Source organism: Ictalurus furcatus, chromosome 4, assembly GCF_023375685.1.
Source record: "Ictalurus furcatus strain D&B chromosome 4, Billie_1.0, whole genome shotgun sequence".
Taxonomy (NCBI): domain Eukaryota; kingdom Metazoa; phylum Chordata; class Actinopteri; order Siluriformes; family Ictaluridae; genus Ictalurus; species Ictalurus furcatus.
Window position 1 is genome coordinate 15,552,032 of NC_071258.1, and position 17,466 is coordinate 15,569,497.

A 17,466-nucleotide genomic window follows, 5' to 3' on the forward strand; every position below is an offset into this window, starting at 1 on the left:
AACTAAAATTTTTTGTGTTCAGGCAGGTGATAGGGTCAGCTGCGCACCACCACCCCTGGGGTTGTCTCAACGTGGTGCTCTATGAGATTAGTGCAGCTGGGGAGAGGCAAGAACACATCTGAAAATTCCTCCTGTAATTTAGTAATGTCCGTGAATTGGGATGGAGAGAGGTGGTCTCCATATGGGACCGGGGTGGATTGAAGTGCCGTTTTTAGATTCACCTCTGCTCCTAGCTACTCCATCTCACGAACGACTGTTACCAAAGTCACAGAAACCGTCGTCTTCCTCCATGGTTTTAGGAGGTTAAGATGGTAAACCTGTTGCGCCACGCCTCTATCCGTTCACCTTACTTCATAGTCGACATCCCCAACTCACCGTGTGACCTCAAAGGGCCCTTGCCACTTGGCGAGTAATTTATAGCTCGACGTGGGTAGCAAAATGAGCACTTTATCTCCGGCGTGAACTCTCGTAGCCGAGCACCCTTGTTATACAGCCGGAATTGACGTTCTTGCACCTGTAGCAAATTCTCCTGTGTTATGTGGCTTAAGGTGAGGAGTTTTGCTCTCAGATCAACAACATACTGAATTTTGTTTGAAGGTCCCTCCTCCCAATTTTCCCAAAGACATTGAGCATGCCACGTGTCTTGCGTCCATACAAGAATTCGAATGGGGAAAACCCTGTGGAGGCTTGCGGGACCTCTCGTACTGCAAATAACAGAGGGTCTAACTACTTATCCCAATTTTGCACATCATCATGAAAGAAGTTACGGATCATGTTTTTAAGCATATGATTAAAGCGTTCTATCAGCCCATCAGTCTGTGGATCGACTCGATTTAATCCCCAATAATTCATAAAGCTCATGTAGTGTTTGTGACATAAATGATGTGCCCTGATCAGTCAGGATTTATTTTGGGATCCCGACTTGGGACATAATGTGGAAGAGTGCCTCAACAACATTCCACACGGAGATATTGTGGAGAGGCACTGCTTCAAGTGTGAACACCACCTGCGAACATCGCCGTGAATGCCCAGCCAATAAAAGTGGGCCATGAGCCGTTCCAGTGTTTTCCACTGCCCTAGGTGGATTATGGTGAGCCACCTGGAATAACAATTCCCAACAGCTCCTTGGAACCAACAACTGCATTACTTCTTCATGAGTATGAGTGTCTTGCATCACTTGATAGAACTTATCCTTAATAATTGAAAAATAAGGGTGGGAGAGCACAACACTGGGCTGGATCAGCTGACCATCGATTACTCTCACTTGGTCGAAGGCGTGCATAAGGGTCTCATCGCGCAACTGAACCAAAGGGAAAATCCCTCAGGGGAATCCCTGCCAAAAATTGGAGAAGCAAAGCTCCCCCCGCTCTCAATGTCTCCCTGATGTGGAGCTGATGTTGACAGCCCTAGCACCACCTCTCCTAGCAGTGCGGCACATATTCCACACCATTTTCCACTACTGCAGGACCCAGTCACAAACATTTCCTTAGCTAATGCTGGAAACCCTGACCAATTTGTCTGCAAAATTAGTGGATGGGTGAGGCAAGGACTAACCACCATCTCCACTATATATTTTCACCCCCGAAATTTGATGACAATGGGCAATATCGGGTTATGCGTGAACATCCCCGTGCACACACCTCACCTTCACCAACCGTGCATTTCCCAATGCCTCCCCTTGAACCAAGCTTTGGTGAATTGAGGTCTGGTTACAGCCCAAATCCACAAATGTGTGGTATGTACCCCCCTGAACACTCATTGGAATGCGGTATGTACCAGCTTGATTGGGGCAGCCTGCAGCGTCAGGGAGCCGAACCACTGCTCCCAGCTCCATCACCTGTCACTGGTACTGGAAATTCCTAGGCTCCCTGCAACAAAGAGAGACATGAGGGCAAGAGAGAGAGGAAGAAGGAGGGGCTTGCCTGCCCCCGGATATGCCGCCAGGCGGTCCTCTGCCAGCTGGACCACCTCGTCAAGCGATGCTGGGTGGTGGAACTGGACCCACTCCGCCATCCCTTCTGGAAGTCAGGCGACAAACTGCTGCAGCACCACAAGGTCTATCACATCCTTGGCTCCGTGTCCGTCAGCCAGCAACCATCTCTGGCAGGTGTCCTTAAGCTTCTGGGGGCGAAGGCAAATGGGCGGCCGAGCTCCCTGAAGATCAGTGACTGGAAGTACTGACGGTGCTGTTCTGGTGTTCAGCTGACCTGCTGCAAAATTGCCCGCTTCAGGTCTGGGTACTCCAGCATGTTGGCGACTGGTAACTGTTGGGCTGAAAACTGGGATAGCTGGACAGAAGTGGCAACAGGCCAGCCACCCAATGACCCTCGGGCCAGCCCCTACGCCAATACAGAGCCCTCATACAACTCCAAGAAGGCCTCCGGGTCATCCTGCAGTCCCAGCTTGGCGAGGGTGATGTGGGGCGTGCCACGGCAGTCACGACTGGAATACCGGTCTGCTCTACCAGGCCCTGGAGCACTCGCCGGTCCTCTGTCTGGGCATCAAGCAGGTCTTTAATCCGCTGCTCTTGGTCATGACGCAGCTGTAGAAGGGCCTGTTGTTGGGTCTGGTGGAGTCGGGTGGAGTTTGGCCATCACTCCATGATGGCGAATTCCTTCTGTCCCAGGTTTCGGCACCAATGTGATAAGCTTTAAAGTTGGCCATGGAGAAGGAAGGCAGAGACAGGCTTGAAAAAACTTAGCTCGCTTTATTTTGCTCCTTTTTTCTTTTTTTCTCCGCTTTTCAGCATTCTGTTTTTCATGCATGCATGCACACACATACACACGCATTGTGCTGGTGGCTCTCTCTCTTGAGGTGTGTGTCTATCTCCCTCTTATCCTCATCTAGTGTCACTGCAACAGAGAACAATCATTAAGAGAATTCCCCACAGGTGTGCATTCCTTACCACTCGCCTTCTCTGGCTCCGTCCTCCATTTACAAACTGGCACTCGCCATGCCCCCGCCTCCACGTGTGTTTTCATGAATTACAAAAAAACCTATTTTAGAGTTGAAAAAATTGTTTCTGTTTATAGAGAATTCAGTGACTATTGAAACTTTCCCCTAAATTTAAATAAAATGTATGTTTTTGTGGAGATTTTAATTAATTCTTAATTAATTAAGATGACATTTTTTAGCATGTGTATTTAAGGTTCAGAATTTTTTCATTCTGGAATTTTACTTGTCAGATTTTGTTTAAAAAGTGAAATTTTACCATACAAAAAGTTGACAGAAAGATTATATAATGTCAATTTTAAAATACACCACAGGAATAAAAACTATTATCTAATGTGACATGTCTATAATTCAATTACACAAAATTCATATTCAAATACTTTTATTGGTGTCCAAGATCTATATTATATTAAATCTAGTTTCAGTTCCATATTCAAAAGTCAGCAAAGTTACTTCTCACAATGAAACATGAAATGACTTAATTTCGCCACTTAAAAACCTTTATTACTTTTTAATACTTGAGTACATTTAGCAACATTTTACAGCCTAAATGAACTAAGGAAGACACAGCAGAGGAATCACTGTTCCCTAAGATATCTCCACCAGAGCGAGAGGCATTCCTGCTGTGCCACCATGATACATTAGCCTTATAGCCAAAGATACACTATAATAACCAAATGGCTGGTGGTGAAAGATACTGTAAGAAAGGACCACACAAAGGACATGGGTCCACAAGAATAACACAGAGGACATGGTTCCTCAAGAATAGGGAAAGTTCTACCATCTACTGATGGCTTTAATGGTAAAAACTAATTGTTTAACAATTTTTTGTGAATGGTCAGCAGTCTGTTTTAAGGAAGTGAACAATTCTAAGGAAGTTCAAATGTTCCTTTACCGAAAACAAGCACATTGCAAATTGTTTCACACAGCAATAAAATATAACACAAAAGTTTAACATCAACGACAACAACAACAACAACAACAGCAACAACAACAACAACAACAATAATAATAATAATAATAATAATAATAATAATAATAAAACATGCATAAAATTAAATAGCATAAACACCATAATATGAACACAAACCTAGATATAAGTGCTTCACAAAGCAATAAAATACAACACAGCGATTTAAGAATAAAGAAATACTATACTAATGATATTATGACACTTATACATTATGTGGTAATACACATCCAATATTTTGCAAGGCGAAAGTTTCAGTTACATAATGGATAACCCTAATGGGATAACAGATAAGAAGATACAGTAGATAATAAAGACAATAACACAGTTATATAACTATAACTTAAATGTCTATACATCCCAACGGGATGTAACAGCACTTATTGTTCATAATAACAGCACAATATCCTCCAACAGTATTGAACCCCCCCCCCCCCAACAACAACAACAACAACAACAACAAAAACACAGTCAGTGAAATCACCAACATCCTCCACAGAGCAGGGGTGAAAGTATCATAATCCACCATTCAAAGAAGACTTCTAGAGCAGAAATATAGAAGCCATACCACAAGATGCAAACCACTCATCAGCAGTAAGAATCAGAAAGCCAGATTGGAATGTGCAAAGAAATAAAGAGATGAGCCACAAAAGTTCTGGAACCAAAATGAACCTCTACCAAATTGATGGAAAGGCCAAAGTGTGGAGAAGGAGAAGATCTGCTCTGAGATGATGTGTGAAACATGGTGGAGGTAGTGTCATGGCTTGGGCTTACATGGCTGCTTCTGTAACAGGCTCACTAATCTTTACTGATAATGTAACTCATGATGGTAGCAGCAGAATGAATTCAGAAGTTTACAGAAACATTTTGTCTGCCAATTTACAGAGAAATGCAACCAAAATAATTGGGAGTAATTTTAGCATGCAGCAAGACAATGACTTCATTGGGGGGGGGGGGGGGGGGAACGTGGAAAGTTTTAGACTGGCCAAGTCAATCACCAGACCTTAACCCAGCCATGCATTTCACCCCCTGAAGAGGAGCATGAGGGGAGAAAGCCCTCGAAACAAATAACAACTGAAAGAAGCTGAGGTAAAAGCCTGGAAAGGATGAAACACTTCTAGATGTAAATACCAGGAAATAAATCTGAAATACTAAACTCTCATCTCATATCCATCATTTGATCTCAGACCCAAATGTCTTTGGTGTAAAGCACAAACAAATGAATTGGTCTTGCCATTCCAATAGTTTCAGAGGGGACTGTATGTACTCAATTTGTTGCAGTAATGTCTGTGCTGTTTTCCTTTTCTTGGTAATGCCTCTTTTTCTTGAAAATCCCTGATGCAATTGCATATAGAAAGGGTTCACACAGCAGTTATGTACAGAGACAGTTTTGCTCAACTCTCCTGTTGCTCTACAAACAGATACTCTATAATAACCAAATGGCTGGTGGTGAAAGATACTGCATGAATGGACCACATAAATACACAGACGACATGGTTCCTTAAGAATAGTGAAGGTTCTACCATTTATTGATGGCTTTAATGGTACAAACATTTGATTAAACACTTTTGGTAAATGAAAGCAGTCTGTTTTAAGGAAGTGAACAGTCCTAAGAAAGTGAAAATGTTTCTTTACCGAAAGCAAGCACACTGTTATTTCTATAGCATTTTCCTAGATAAATTCAGAAAATGCTTCACAAAGCAATAAAATATAACACAACAGTTTAGCCTTATAGCCACAGACACCCTATAATGAATGGCTGGTGGTGAAAGACACTGTAAGAAAGGACCACACAAATCCACAAAGGATATGGTTCCTCAAGAATAGTGAAGGCAATAAAATATAACACAACTGTTTAACAATAATAATACTAATGTTAATAAAACATATGCATAAAATAAAATAGCATAAACACCATTTAATATGAACACAAACCTAGATATAGAATCACAAATGAGTCTCAGTCTAAAAGTAATACAATCCACTACATATACACAATATCAGGCAAACAGGAGTCACCAAATGCAATATAACAGCTTTCAGTGTGCTTCACAAAGCAATAAAATACAACACAGCAGTTTAAGAAGAATAAAGAAATACTACACTAATGATATTATTACATTTATTCATCATGTGGTAATACACATCCAATATTTTGCAAGGTGAAAATACAGTCTCAGTAACATGATGGATAACCCTAACAGGATAACAGATAAGAACATACAGTAGATTATAAACAATAAGCCTGTTATGTAACTGTAACTTTAAAGGTCTATGCATTAAATCCAAACAGAATGTAACAGCACAATATCTTCCAACAGTATTTCAAGATTATTATGAAAAACATTTATACTTATTTATACTCAATTTGTTACAGTAATGTCTGTGTTGTTTTCTGTTTCTTGGTGATGCCTCTTTTTCCTGAAGATCCCTGATGCAATTGCATACAGAAAAGGGTTCACACAGCAGTTAAGTACACAGACAGTTTTGCTCAAATCTCCGGTTGCTCTGCGAATCAATTTCAGCTGAGTATAGACAGCTGGAGATGATGCCTTAGTTAGAGTAGTAGCAATGTCAATCATGTTGATGACATGTACAGGTGTCCAGAAAAGAAAGAAGGCTGTGACAATACTGATTACAAGCCTTCTCATTCTCTGCCTCCTTTCCCTAATATTTTTCCCTCCTTGTAGTTGTGTCTTGCAGATCCAGCAGTAAGATGCTGCTATAATGGTGAAAGGGAGGACATATCCAAACAGGACCTCTAACACAAGAACTGTAACCTTTCCAGAGTGTGATGTTATGGTCCTCTGGCACCTTGAAGATCCCCTCTTGAACTGAACATTTTGAATGAAAAGAATGGGCAAGGCAAAAACTGTGGCTAAACTCCAGAGCCCAATTAACAGTAAGTGTCTACGCACCTTCTGCAGTCTTTCCAGTGCACTGAGATCAGCAACTTTTGACTTAATTGTGTGGTAGTGATGTGCAGCCATCAAAGTCACAGTCAACACACTAGCATACATAGCACAGTAGACTAGATACATCAGAATCTTGCATGACCAAAGGCCAAAAGTCCATCCATACAGCAAACCAGAAACTCCAAAAGGAGCCAGAGTGAGAACCAAAGAATCAGATATAGCCAGGTTTAGCATTAGCTTCAAAGTGAAACTCATACGTCTGTTCCATTGACGAGCGATGGTGATGATAACTGCAATGTTGCTGGGCAATCCAACCAAGCAGCACATGCTTAGAAATACAGCAGCGCCTACCTGTTTGTAGCCCACAGTACCATTGGTTATGAGAAAATCAGACTCAGAAGTCTGATTAACGCTAAAGTTAAGATACCTCATGGTCAGGCAGTGGTACAGCCAAGAATAAACACTTTGTTTCAGAGTGGAGTTCACAGTTGTTCCCCTTGAAGGTTGTGTGAACATGGGAAAACCCAGACAGCTACAATGCTGTCGTAAAACTGCTTAGTGAACTTGTCTTTCAAACCATAGCTTCCTTATACACGTTAAAAAAAAATTGTACCAGAAAACAGGCTGAACTAGAACCCTCCCCTCTTATAAAAAAAAATAGGAAACTGCTCTACACCTAAATGTTATATATATATATATATATATATATATATATATATATATATATATATATATATATATATATATATATATATATATATATATGTAGTCATGTGATAAAATTAAATACACCCCATAGAAATTGTTGTCTCTTTTTTTTTGACATATTTGGTCAAGCTAACGTTTGATAATCTTTGATCTTTGCAATATTACATGTGAATAAAGTTGATATACTTGAACAAAACCACAAGGACAATTTGATTTTTCAATCATTTATTCAACAGAAATATAAATAGATGTGATATTTGTCTGTGGAAAAAGTAAGTACACCCTTGGCCTCAGAAGTTAGTATTGCCCCCAACAGATTATCATCAATTTGGTTAACCATTTTTTGTAAATGAAAGCAATCTGTTTTAAGGAAGTGAACAGTTCTAAAGAAGTGAAAATGATCCTTTCTGAAAACAAGCATGCTGTTATTTCTATAGCATTTTTCTAGGGTGTCACAAAGCAACAAAATATATCACAACAGTTTATCAATAATAATACTAATGATAATAAAACATATGAATAAAATGAAATAGTATAAACAGCTTTTAATATGAACACAAACCTCGACATAAAAACACAAATGAGTCTCAGTCTAAAAGTAATGCAATCCACTACATATACACAATATCAGGCAAACAGGATTCACCAAATGCAATATAACACCTTTCAGTGTGCTTCACAAAACAATAAAATACAACACAGCAGTTTAAGAAGAATCTTTATTTCTTTAAATACTACACTAATGATATTATTACACTTATTCAGCATGTGGTAATACACATCCAATATTTTGCAAGGTGAAAATACAGTCTCAGTAACATGATGGATAACCCTAACAGGATAACAGATAAGAACATACAGTAGATTATAAACAATAAGCCTGTTATGTAACTGTAACTTTAAAGGTCTATGCATTAAATCCAAACAGAATGTAACAGCACTTACTGTTCACAATAACAGCACAATATCTTCCAGCAGTATTTCAAGATTATTATGAAAAACATTTATATTTTCTCAATTTGTTAAAGTAATGTCTGCGTTGTTTTCTGTTTCGTGGTGATGCCTCTTTTTCCTGAAGATCGCTTTCTTGATGCAATTGCATACAGAAAAGGGTTCACACAGCAGTTAAGTACACAGACAGTTTTGCTCAAATCTCCGGTTGCTCTGCGAATCAATTTCAGCTGAGTATAGACAGCTGGAGACGATGCCTTAGTTAGAGTAGTAGCAATGTCAATCATGTTGATGACATGTACAGGTGTCCAGAAAAGAAAGAAGGCTGTGACAATACTGATTACAAGCCTTCTCATTCTCTGCTTCCTTTCCCTAATATTTTTCCCTCCTTGTAGTTGTGTCTTGCAGATCCAGCAGTAAGATGCTGCTATAATGGTGAAAGGGAGGACATATCCAAACAGGACCTCTAACACAAGAACTGTAACCTTTCCAGAGTGTGATGTTATGACCCTCTGGCACCTTGAAGATCCCCTCTTGAATTGAACATTTTGAATGAAAAGAATGGGCAAGGCAAAAACTGTGGCTAAACTCCAGAGCCCAATTAACAGTAAGTGTCTACGCACCTTCTGCAGTCTTTCCAGTGCACTGAGATCAGCAACTTTTGACTTAATTGTGTGGTAGTGATGTGCAGCCATCAAAGTCACAGTCAACACACTAGCATACATAGCACAGTAGACTAGATACATCAGAATCTTGCATGACCAAAGGCCAAAAGTCCATCCATACAGCAAACCAGAAACTCCAAAAGGAGCCAGAGTGAGAACCAAAGAATCAGATATAGCCAGGTTTAGCATTAGCTTCAAAGTGAAACTCATACGTCTGTTCCATTGACGAGCGATGGTGATGATAACTGCAATGTTGCTGGGCAATCCAACCAAGCAGCACATGCTTAGAAATACAGCAGCGCCTACCTGTTTGGAGCCCACAGTACTGTTGGTGATGAGAAACTCAGACTCAGAAGTCTGATTAACGCTTAAGTTGAAATGCTCCATGGTCAGGCAATTGCACAGCCAAGAATAAACACTTTGTTTCAGAGTGGAATTCAAAAGTACAGTTGTTCCCCTTTGTTTCAGACTGGAGTTCAAAGTTGTTCCCCTTTGTTTCAGACTTGAGTTCACAGACGTTCCCCTTGAAGGTTGTGTGTGCATGATAAAACCCAGGCAGCTACATTGCTGGTGTAAAACTGCTGAGTGAACTTGTTTTTCAAAGCATAGCTTCCTTATACATGTTTAAAAAAAAAGTTGAAGAAAACATGCTGAACTATTTTTTTTTCAAATCTTAAAAAAATATTAAACTGATCTACTAGTGTAATAAAGTGGAATGACACAGGAAAAAAGTATTGAACATGTTAACTGAAATTTATTGAATACTTAGTGGAGAAGCCTTTGTGTGTAATGACTTCAAGACACTTCCTGTATGAAGAAATTAATTGGCCGCAGTTTGCGGGTGTGATTTTGTCCCATCCTTCTCAACATATTGTCTTTAAATCTTGTCCAATTGGATTCAAGTCGGATGATTGACTGGGTGATTCTAATTTTTATCTGTAAATTATTTTCTCTGAAAACCAATTGAGAGTTTCCTTTGCTGTATGCTTTGGATCGTTGTCCTCCTGGAAGGTCCACCCACGTCTCATCTTCATCATCCTGTTGGATGGCAGCATTTTCTTCTCAAGAATCTCCCGGTAAAGGGCTCTATTCATCGTTCCTTCAATTATATGAAGTCTGCCAGTACCATGTGATGAAAAACAGCCCCACACCATGACGCTTCCACCTCCAAACTTCACTGTTGGTATAGTGTTTTTAGGGTGATATGCAGTGCCATTTCTTCTCCAAACATGGTGTGTAGTATGACAGCCAAAAAGTTCAATTTTGCTGTGGTCTGACCAGACTGCACTATCCCAGTATTTCATAGGCTTGTCCAAATTAGTTGTAGCAAATTTTAAACGAGCTTTGACATGCCTTTTCTTTAGTAATGGAGTCTTACAGGGTGAGCGTGAGCAGTGGCTATTGTTTTCTCTGTGATGTTGGCACCTGCTGCCTCCAAGTGTTCTGGAGCTCTTTCCCAGTGGTCCTTTGCTCTTGGGCTATTCTTCTGACTATTCTTCTGACTCCCTGGTCAGAAATCATGCAAGGAGTTCTTGTGGGTGGCCGGTTGATGACGGAGTGATGTTGCTTCCTGTCATGTCACAGTAAACCAGTGACTACATTTCCCATCCTGCAGTGCGGCCTACAAACATGGCCGCCATGGACTACACTTCCCACACACACATTCACCTTCTCCGGAATATTATTCAGACACACCTGTTCCCAATCACACTCACAATCATACCACACTATAAAATAGACTGCTCATTCACAATGTCTTTGCGAAGTAATATGCTCAGTTGCTATTGTCTCTTTCATTCACCAAGCCGTGCAATTGTGTTGTTATTCTGGTTTTTGACTTTGTTTGTTCCCTTGACCGTGATTTCTGCCTTATCTGATCTAGCCCTTTTATCTGATTGCCTGACCTCTGCCTGTCTTTGTTGCTGTTTTTGCCTTGCCCTCTGGAATATATGCTCTTCAATAAAGCTCTTAACTGAGATTGCATCCATCCTAAACCTCATTATATGACACTTCCCCTTTCGCATAATGGCCCCAATGGTGCGTACTTGAAGATTCAGAAGTTTTGAAATACGTCTGTATCGGATTCCATCAATATGTTTTGCAGCAATAAGGTTCCGAAGGTCTTGGGAGAACTCTTTGATTTTACCCATCACAAGATGCTTCTTGTGTGACACCTTGGTAACGAAAAGCCTTTTTATGGACCATCAATTTACTAACCCATCTGATATTAATTTGCACAGACAGGGGGTATAATTACTTATGGATTTCAGCTGGTTCCTTGCCTTACCTTGCCTTGGAGAACCGCTTTTTCTTAGCGTGTTCAATACTTTTTTCCTGTGTCATTCCACTTTATTACACATAACTTTATTTATGGACTTTAATATTGTGAATTCTTTATATTTCCAGATTTCTTGAGTTAATACTGATGTCTGGTGAAAATTTCATGTGAATAGCCTCGTTGGAAATATATTTACTGAAAAAAATATTGCCGAGTCCAATACTTATTTTCCCCCTCTGTATCTAAAGTTGACTAAGTCATGTTACTATTTATTAGTCCAAGGATTCAAAACAAACTTAGTGACTACCCTATACTTTTCTGACACACCCATTACCATCCCTCTATCTTTCTTATTTCAGATTAGCTCATTGGTTAGAATTAAGAAGACTTGCAATTACCAAATGGTGGTAAAAAAAAAAGTACATTAAAAATAAATTAACAAATTTTTATTTAAATGTCACTATCATACATATTTGTATTTGGTGTTCTGAAAATATAGATTTTATTTTGCTTAAATGTTAAACCTGCCCTATTACCTCTGGGACAGAATGTATATACTCTGTTTCCGTGACTGTTAACTCCTGTTCCAGTATCTTTGTGCTGTAAAGCTTAGAGGAAACCCCAAAGATTTCTTATGGAGGGGATTTCAGATAACTCGTATTAAGGAAGTGGCTGAAACCTCTGTTGTGTGTCATTTTGCTTTACAGCACAATACAAAACAATAAATAAACCATACGGAAAATAAACCATACAACAATAAATGCCAGTAAATGCCATTTACCTAGTACAATGTCTTCATAATCATATAAAAACCCTAATTACATTAAAATAACCTTTAGCACAGATACCAAGGACCATCCAGAACTACAGTGAAGCACGGCTTCTATGGGCTCCTATGGCAACTTCATGTACACTCTGTTTTAATGGGAGAAACGATTAACCCTCATTGCACAAAAGGCTTTTAATACATCATTTTTAGTCCTACTCGGATATATGCCTTCTCCATATAATGACTGGCAGACCTTTCATGGGATTTAACAACGCAATCAACTGTCAATCAGTGAAACAATGAGTGAAAGACATCTCAAACTTAAACCTATCTTCACCAGTCAGACGCACAGAATGAGACTCACTCGTAGATGCAGTAGTCAGTCAGTAACCTAATCCATAGTTTTACACAACTGTTATTTTGTTACTGTAATTGGTAAATATTGTAAATAAATTAAAAGTATAAAGTTATGTGTATTTATTTATAGGTTTAGATATCTAGCTGTCACTACCTTCTTCAGTGTAATTTAGCTCTCTAGTCAATACCTTAACTGCCCAAAACTCCAAATTTTGGAAAAAATCTTTTGATGGTCTTATGAAGGAGAGACTGAGAACTAAACAGCAGGCCAGACCAACAGATGAAACAGATAAAACAGAACACACACATATATATACTTCAATAACTGACACCTGATAATCTATTGTAAAAACCACCAGCCTCCAGTGGTTGAGTGTGACGCATGTCCATTTTGAAAGAGTGCAGTCATCAGGCCAACTGTTTAGTGCAATGTAAAAAGTTCCCTAATTTAGAGGAGACTTTGTTTGTTGTAACGGGTGCAGCAATTTCCTACATTTTCCTCACTTCTTTTAGTGAAATAACGTATTGTGTCACAACAGTCTTCAAAACACAGTCCAACTTAATAACAATATTCATTGGCAACTATTTTTATTATCAAATTTTCTTGATTTGTTGTTGCAAAGTTCATTAAGAGCATCACCATTAATATGCAGTGGTCAGAGCACAGGGTCAGTCAAAGGCACCCGGGAGCAGAGAGGGTTAAGTAATACAAACAACACCATTCAACTGTTTAAACATGCTATTCTTGAACACACAATGCAAACAGTTTCTCAAAAATAATAGTGCTTAGAAAACATGCAATAGTTCAAAATCTAATGGATTTGGACAGTAACATAAAATAAAACCCTGAAGTATACCTGAATCATGACAGAGAAAAATTGCATAATAAATCAGAAATAGTAGCAAATATTTTACAATCAAATGTGTAGCTCTTGCCATTGTGCTCTAACAGAAAAATAAGTCACAACTTGTAAATGACAAATAAAAAGGTCTACAAATCTGCCTAATGTAATATATTTACGGCTTTGCACTATAGCTACATTCTCCAAGTTGCTGGTTAAACACAATATATGCGTGATACACCATCACTGTGGAAAGACTGGCTACATTTACAATGAATAAAAGCTTAATTATGCCATCAGTAATTGTTTCCTTTGTCCTTATTACTTACTACCACTACTTATTTTTGTCTGCGTTCTTGACAGAAATGAAAGTATTTTGTAAATATGCAAATAGTTAGTTTATGGTACAATGCCCAAAGAAGAAATAAGTTAAGAAGAAGAAGCCTTTATCTATCACATATACAGTACATGAAAATTCTCTTCATTGCATATCCCAGCTTGTTATAAATTTGGGGTCAGAGCACAGGGTCAGCCATGATATAGCACCCCTGGAGCAGAGAGGGTTAATGCCTAACAGCGGCAGTGTATGATCAGTCTGACCTTTCTGGTAACCCCAGAGCCTAACCCAGGCAAAACTGCTGTGGGCCCTGCGTGGGCTAACCCACAGCGCCACTGTGGGATTTGTATGGATTTGCCCTGCCCACACTGCCCCACAGTAAACCCACTACTCACAGTTGGCCTGCACAGGCATGTTTGGTCATGTGATGGTCTCTGTGCACAGTGTAAACTGTCCTTTCTGTACATTTTAATTAGATCATAGCAGTATTGACTTTAGGTCAGTATATGGACACAGTACTTGGTCAAATCTATAAAATTGGCCATACTAGTTACAAGTCACTGTTTTGAGAAAGTAATCATCAACATTAGAGTTATCACACATGTTAGTCGGCTAGCTTGTTGTTAATGCTACTTGCTATTTTTTCGCTGACTACTTGTTGCTAAGCTATTGTCCACTATTGTTGCTGTACTGCAATTTCAGTAAAAAATGTTGCATGAACGTTTGACGTTCAGGATAGTAGAACAGTACCAGTGGCTACTATAAAAGTAAAAGTGCAGTTAAAGTAGATATTTATGAGCTTTACATGCTCTGGCAAAAATAAACAAAAGACATGCTTTCATGGAGGTGTCCATATTTCTTTTTTCCATTTCGCACATTGAACATCCTGAGGTGGGAAATTATGTTATTACAACTTGCAAATTGCAAAAGGCAGTACAAACACAGCACTATTTACGACACAGATGTTATGGGCCTCATCTCCAACACCAACGAAGCCGCCTACCTTGATGAGGTGATGCCAAGTTAACAGTCTCTCTCTGAACGTCAGTAAAACCAAGGAGCTGGTTGTGGATTTCAGAAAGAGGCAGCAGAGAAACTACAGCCCTCTCAACACTGGTGGGACTCCCATGGAGAGAATGAGCAGCTTCAGGTACTGAAGACCTGACCTGGACTCATCACATTAAAGCTCAGGTGAACAAAGCCAGACAATGGTTGTATCTGAGACTGCTGAGGAAATTCAGGGTCTAACCCAGCAATCCTGAATACTTTCTATACTGGGGCAATAGAAAGATTACTAACTCAGTGCATCTCAGCGTGGTACAGAAACTGCTCAATCCAGGACTGCAAAGCCCTGCAGACAGTGGTGCACTCCCCTCTGTGCACAACATCTATACCATGCAATCCAAGAGCTGCTAAAATCATCAGCGACTCCACCCACCCCGATAAATGTCTGTTCAGCCTGCTGCAATCAGGTAAGTGCTTTCATTGTCTGATAGCTAAAACTGAGAGACTCAGGAGGAGCTTCTTCCCTCAAGCCATAAGACTCCTCAACATGGACATGTCCACCATACATATCCCTTAGGACTCCAAAAGGACTCTATAGTCACACTGCACTCCATTGACACGCCACACACTGCACTTTGTATTGTGACTACACGTATGTAACATACTGCATATTTTGTACATCAATTTTTTGCACTTCCCCTGCTTATTTTGTACACCTCTTTTTGCACATTCTTGTACATATATTTCAAATTTCTTATCTATTTTTATTATTTCTTATTAATTTCAGATTTTTTTTAAATGTAGTATTTAATGCACAGTCTAAAAAGGAGTAGGCCAGGATTTCATTTCACTGCAAGTTTTATACTGTATATAATTGCATATGCCAAATGAAACCTTGAATCTTATTTTTGTATAACTGCATGCTCTGTCATGTGTAATACCTTACTTTTTGATTCTTTACTTTTTATTGTGATAAAACACTATTCTATTTGTCTTCTTTGTGTAACAGATTTTGTTTTGCAAATATTCATGACAAAACCATTGAAAAGCAAATTAGTCTCTGACACCATCTGGTGACTTCTAGTGGCTTTTTTGAGCATGTATTAGATACGTTGAGCTACTTTCCCCTGAACAGAGTTGGCAACACTGGCTGCAAGCTGTCTGAGACTGACTTGTTATTTGCTAGTGTGAATGCAGGGTAATGAATTTGATGAAGGTGTGTAAAAACTGTATTGGAATGGTTAGATTTGACTGTAAAGATAAAATCTGCGAGTACTCAGAGAATTCGCATAAAATGAATCAGCAATAACACAAGATCAAAAAGGATAAGCTTCATATATTATTACCTAACATTACATTTACTACAGCATATTTAACCTACTGGATAAAGTTAATGCGACAGACCTTGCCTCAAGCCCACTTCAGTTCCACAAACCAATCTTAGCTTGCTACCCAACTTCCTACAGACTGCCAAATATAAAAAAATATCAGCTAAGAACTTAGATAAAATAAAGGATAAGCACTAACAGCAGCTTAAACTGCTTAAACCCAGTAGCTGTGGACAGAGAAGGCTTTTGCTATAACCAAGTCCTGCATAATGTTCCACATAAAATAAACACTAGGTTTGAAAAATCTGTTTTCACATATGACAAGTGATTCTTTGTTTTATTATTTTTGAGGTGTCAATAATTCTGACATACAAAATCTGGACAGTGTACCGGAATTTAAGAAAATTGTAAGATGGCGATGTCGTTTATGTGTCTGATATGGCCCAAAGAGTCTCTACTTACTGGCTTGCTAATTCACTAGCTACTTTGGTAACTACTTAATAGCAAAAACGTAAATGAGTTGTGCAAGCTTTAATATACATAAACCCTATCTCAAAGTAGTAATTAAATGATATTTTATTTGAAAGGGTTTAAACAATGTTTTTCATGCTTATTCAATGAACCATAAACAATTATTGCACATGCACCTGTAGAACAGTCCTTAAGACACTAACAGTTTACATGCGGTAGGCAATTAAGGTCACAGTTACAATAACTTGGGACACTAAAGATACCTTTCTACTGACTCTGAAAAACACCAGAAGAAAGATGTCTAGAGTTCCTGCTCACCTGCATGAACATGCCATAGGCCTGCTGCAGGGAGGCATAAGGACTGCAGATGAGGCCAAAGCAATAAACTGTAATGTCTGTACTGTAAGACGCCTGAGACAGTGCTACAGGTAGACAGGAAGGACAGCTGATCGTCCTTGCAGTGGAAAATTACCATGAGTCCCCCCCGACGTGATGGAGAACTTGCAAATGCCTCGGTGGAAGAGTGGCACAACATCTCACAGCAAGAACTGACAAATCTGGTGCAGTCCATGAGGATGAGATGCACTGTAGTACTTAAAGCAGCTGGAGGATACACCACATACTGACTGTTACTTTTAATATTGCCCCCCCGTTGTTGAATCTTTTTATGTTCATATAAATTTTTACAAATCTTAAGAAATGTGCTGGAAATAAAAGCAGTTGAATGTGAAAGGACGTTTGTTTATTTTTATTTTTTGCAGAGTATATATTCTATTTAATATCTTAAATAGCAAATAGCATTTGATCACTTCAGCTTGTTTTCTGACTCTAGCGTTTGTCCCGTCTGTTTCCATGGTGCTAACGTAAAACATGGCGCGCTGTCGTAATCCAGGAACTGACATACCAACGCCGGATGTG

At 39.3% G+C, this 17,466-nt stretch overlaps 2 protein-coding genes across 2 annotated transcripts; both read right to left on the reverse strand.

Annotated features, from left to right (window-relative positions):
- Positions 1-5,813: 5,813 nt before the first annotated feature.
- Positions 5,814-7,467, reverse strand: LOC128606232 (leukotriene B4 receptor 1-like). Its single transcript, XM_053622269.1, has one exon. It carries the CDS (start codon positions 7,351-7,353, stop codon positions 6,286-6,288), a length of 1,068 nt encoding a protein of 355 aa, XP_053478244.1. The 5' UTR covers positions 7,354-7,467; the 3' UTR covers positions 5,814-6,285.
- A 212-nt stretch (positions 7,468-7,679) lies between these two features.
- Positions 7,680-9,735, reverse strand: LOC128606233 (leukotriene B4 receptor 1). The gene has a single exon (XM_053622270.1). The coding sequence runs from the start codon at positions 9,702-9,704 to the stop codon at positions 8,568-8,570; it is 1,137 nt and encodes a 378-aa protein (XP_053478245.1). The 5' UTR covers positions 9,705-9,735; the 3' UTR covers positions 7,680-8,567.
- Positions 9,736-17,466: the final 7,731 nt, after the last annotated feature.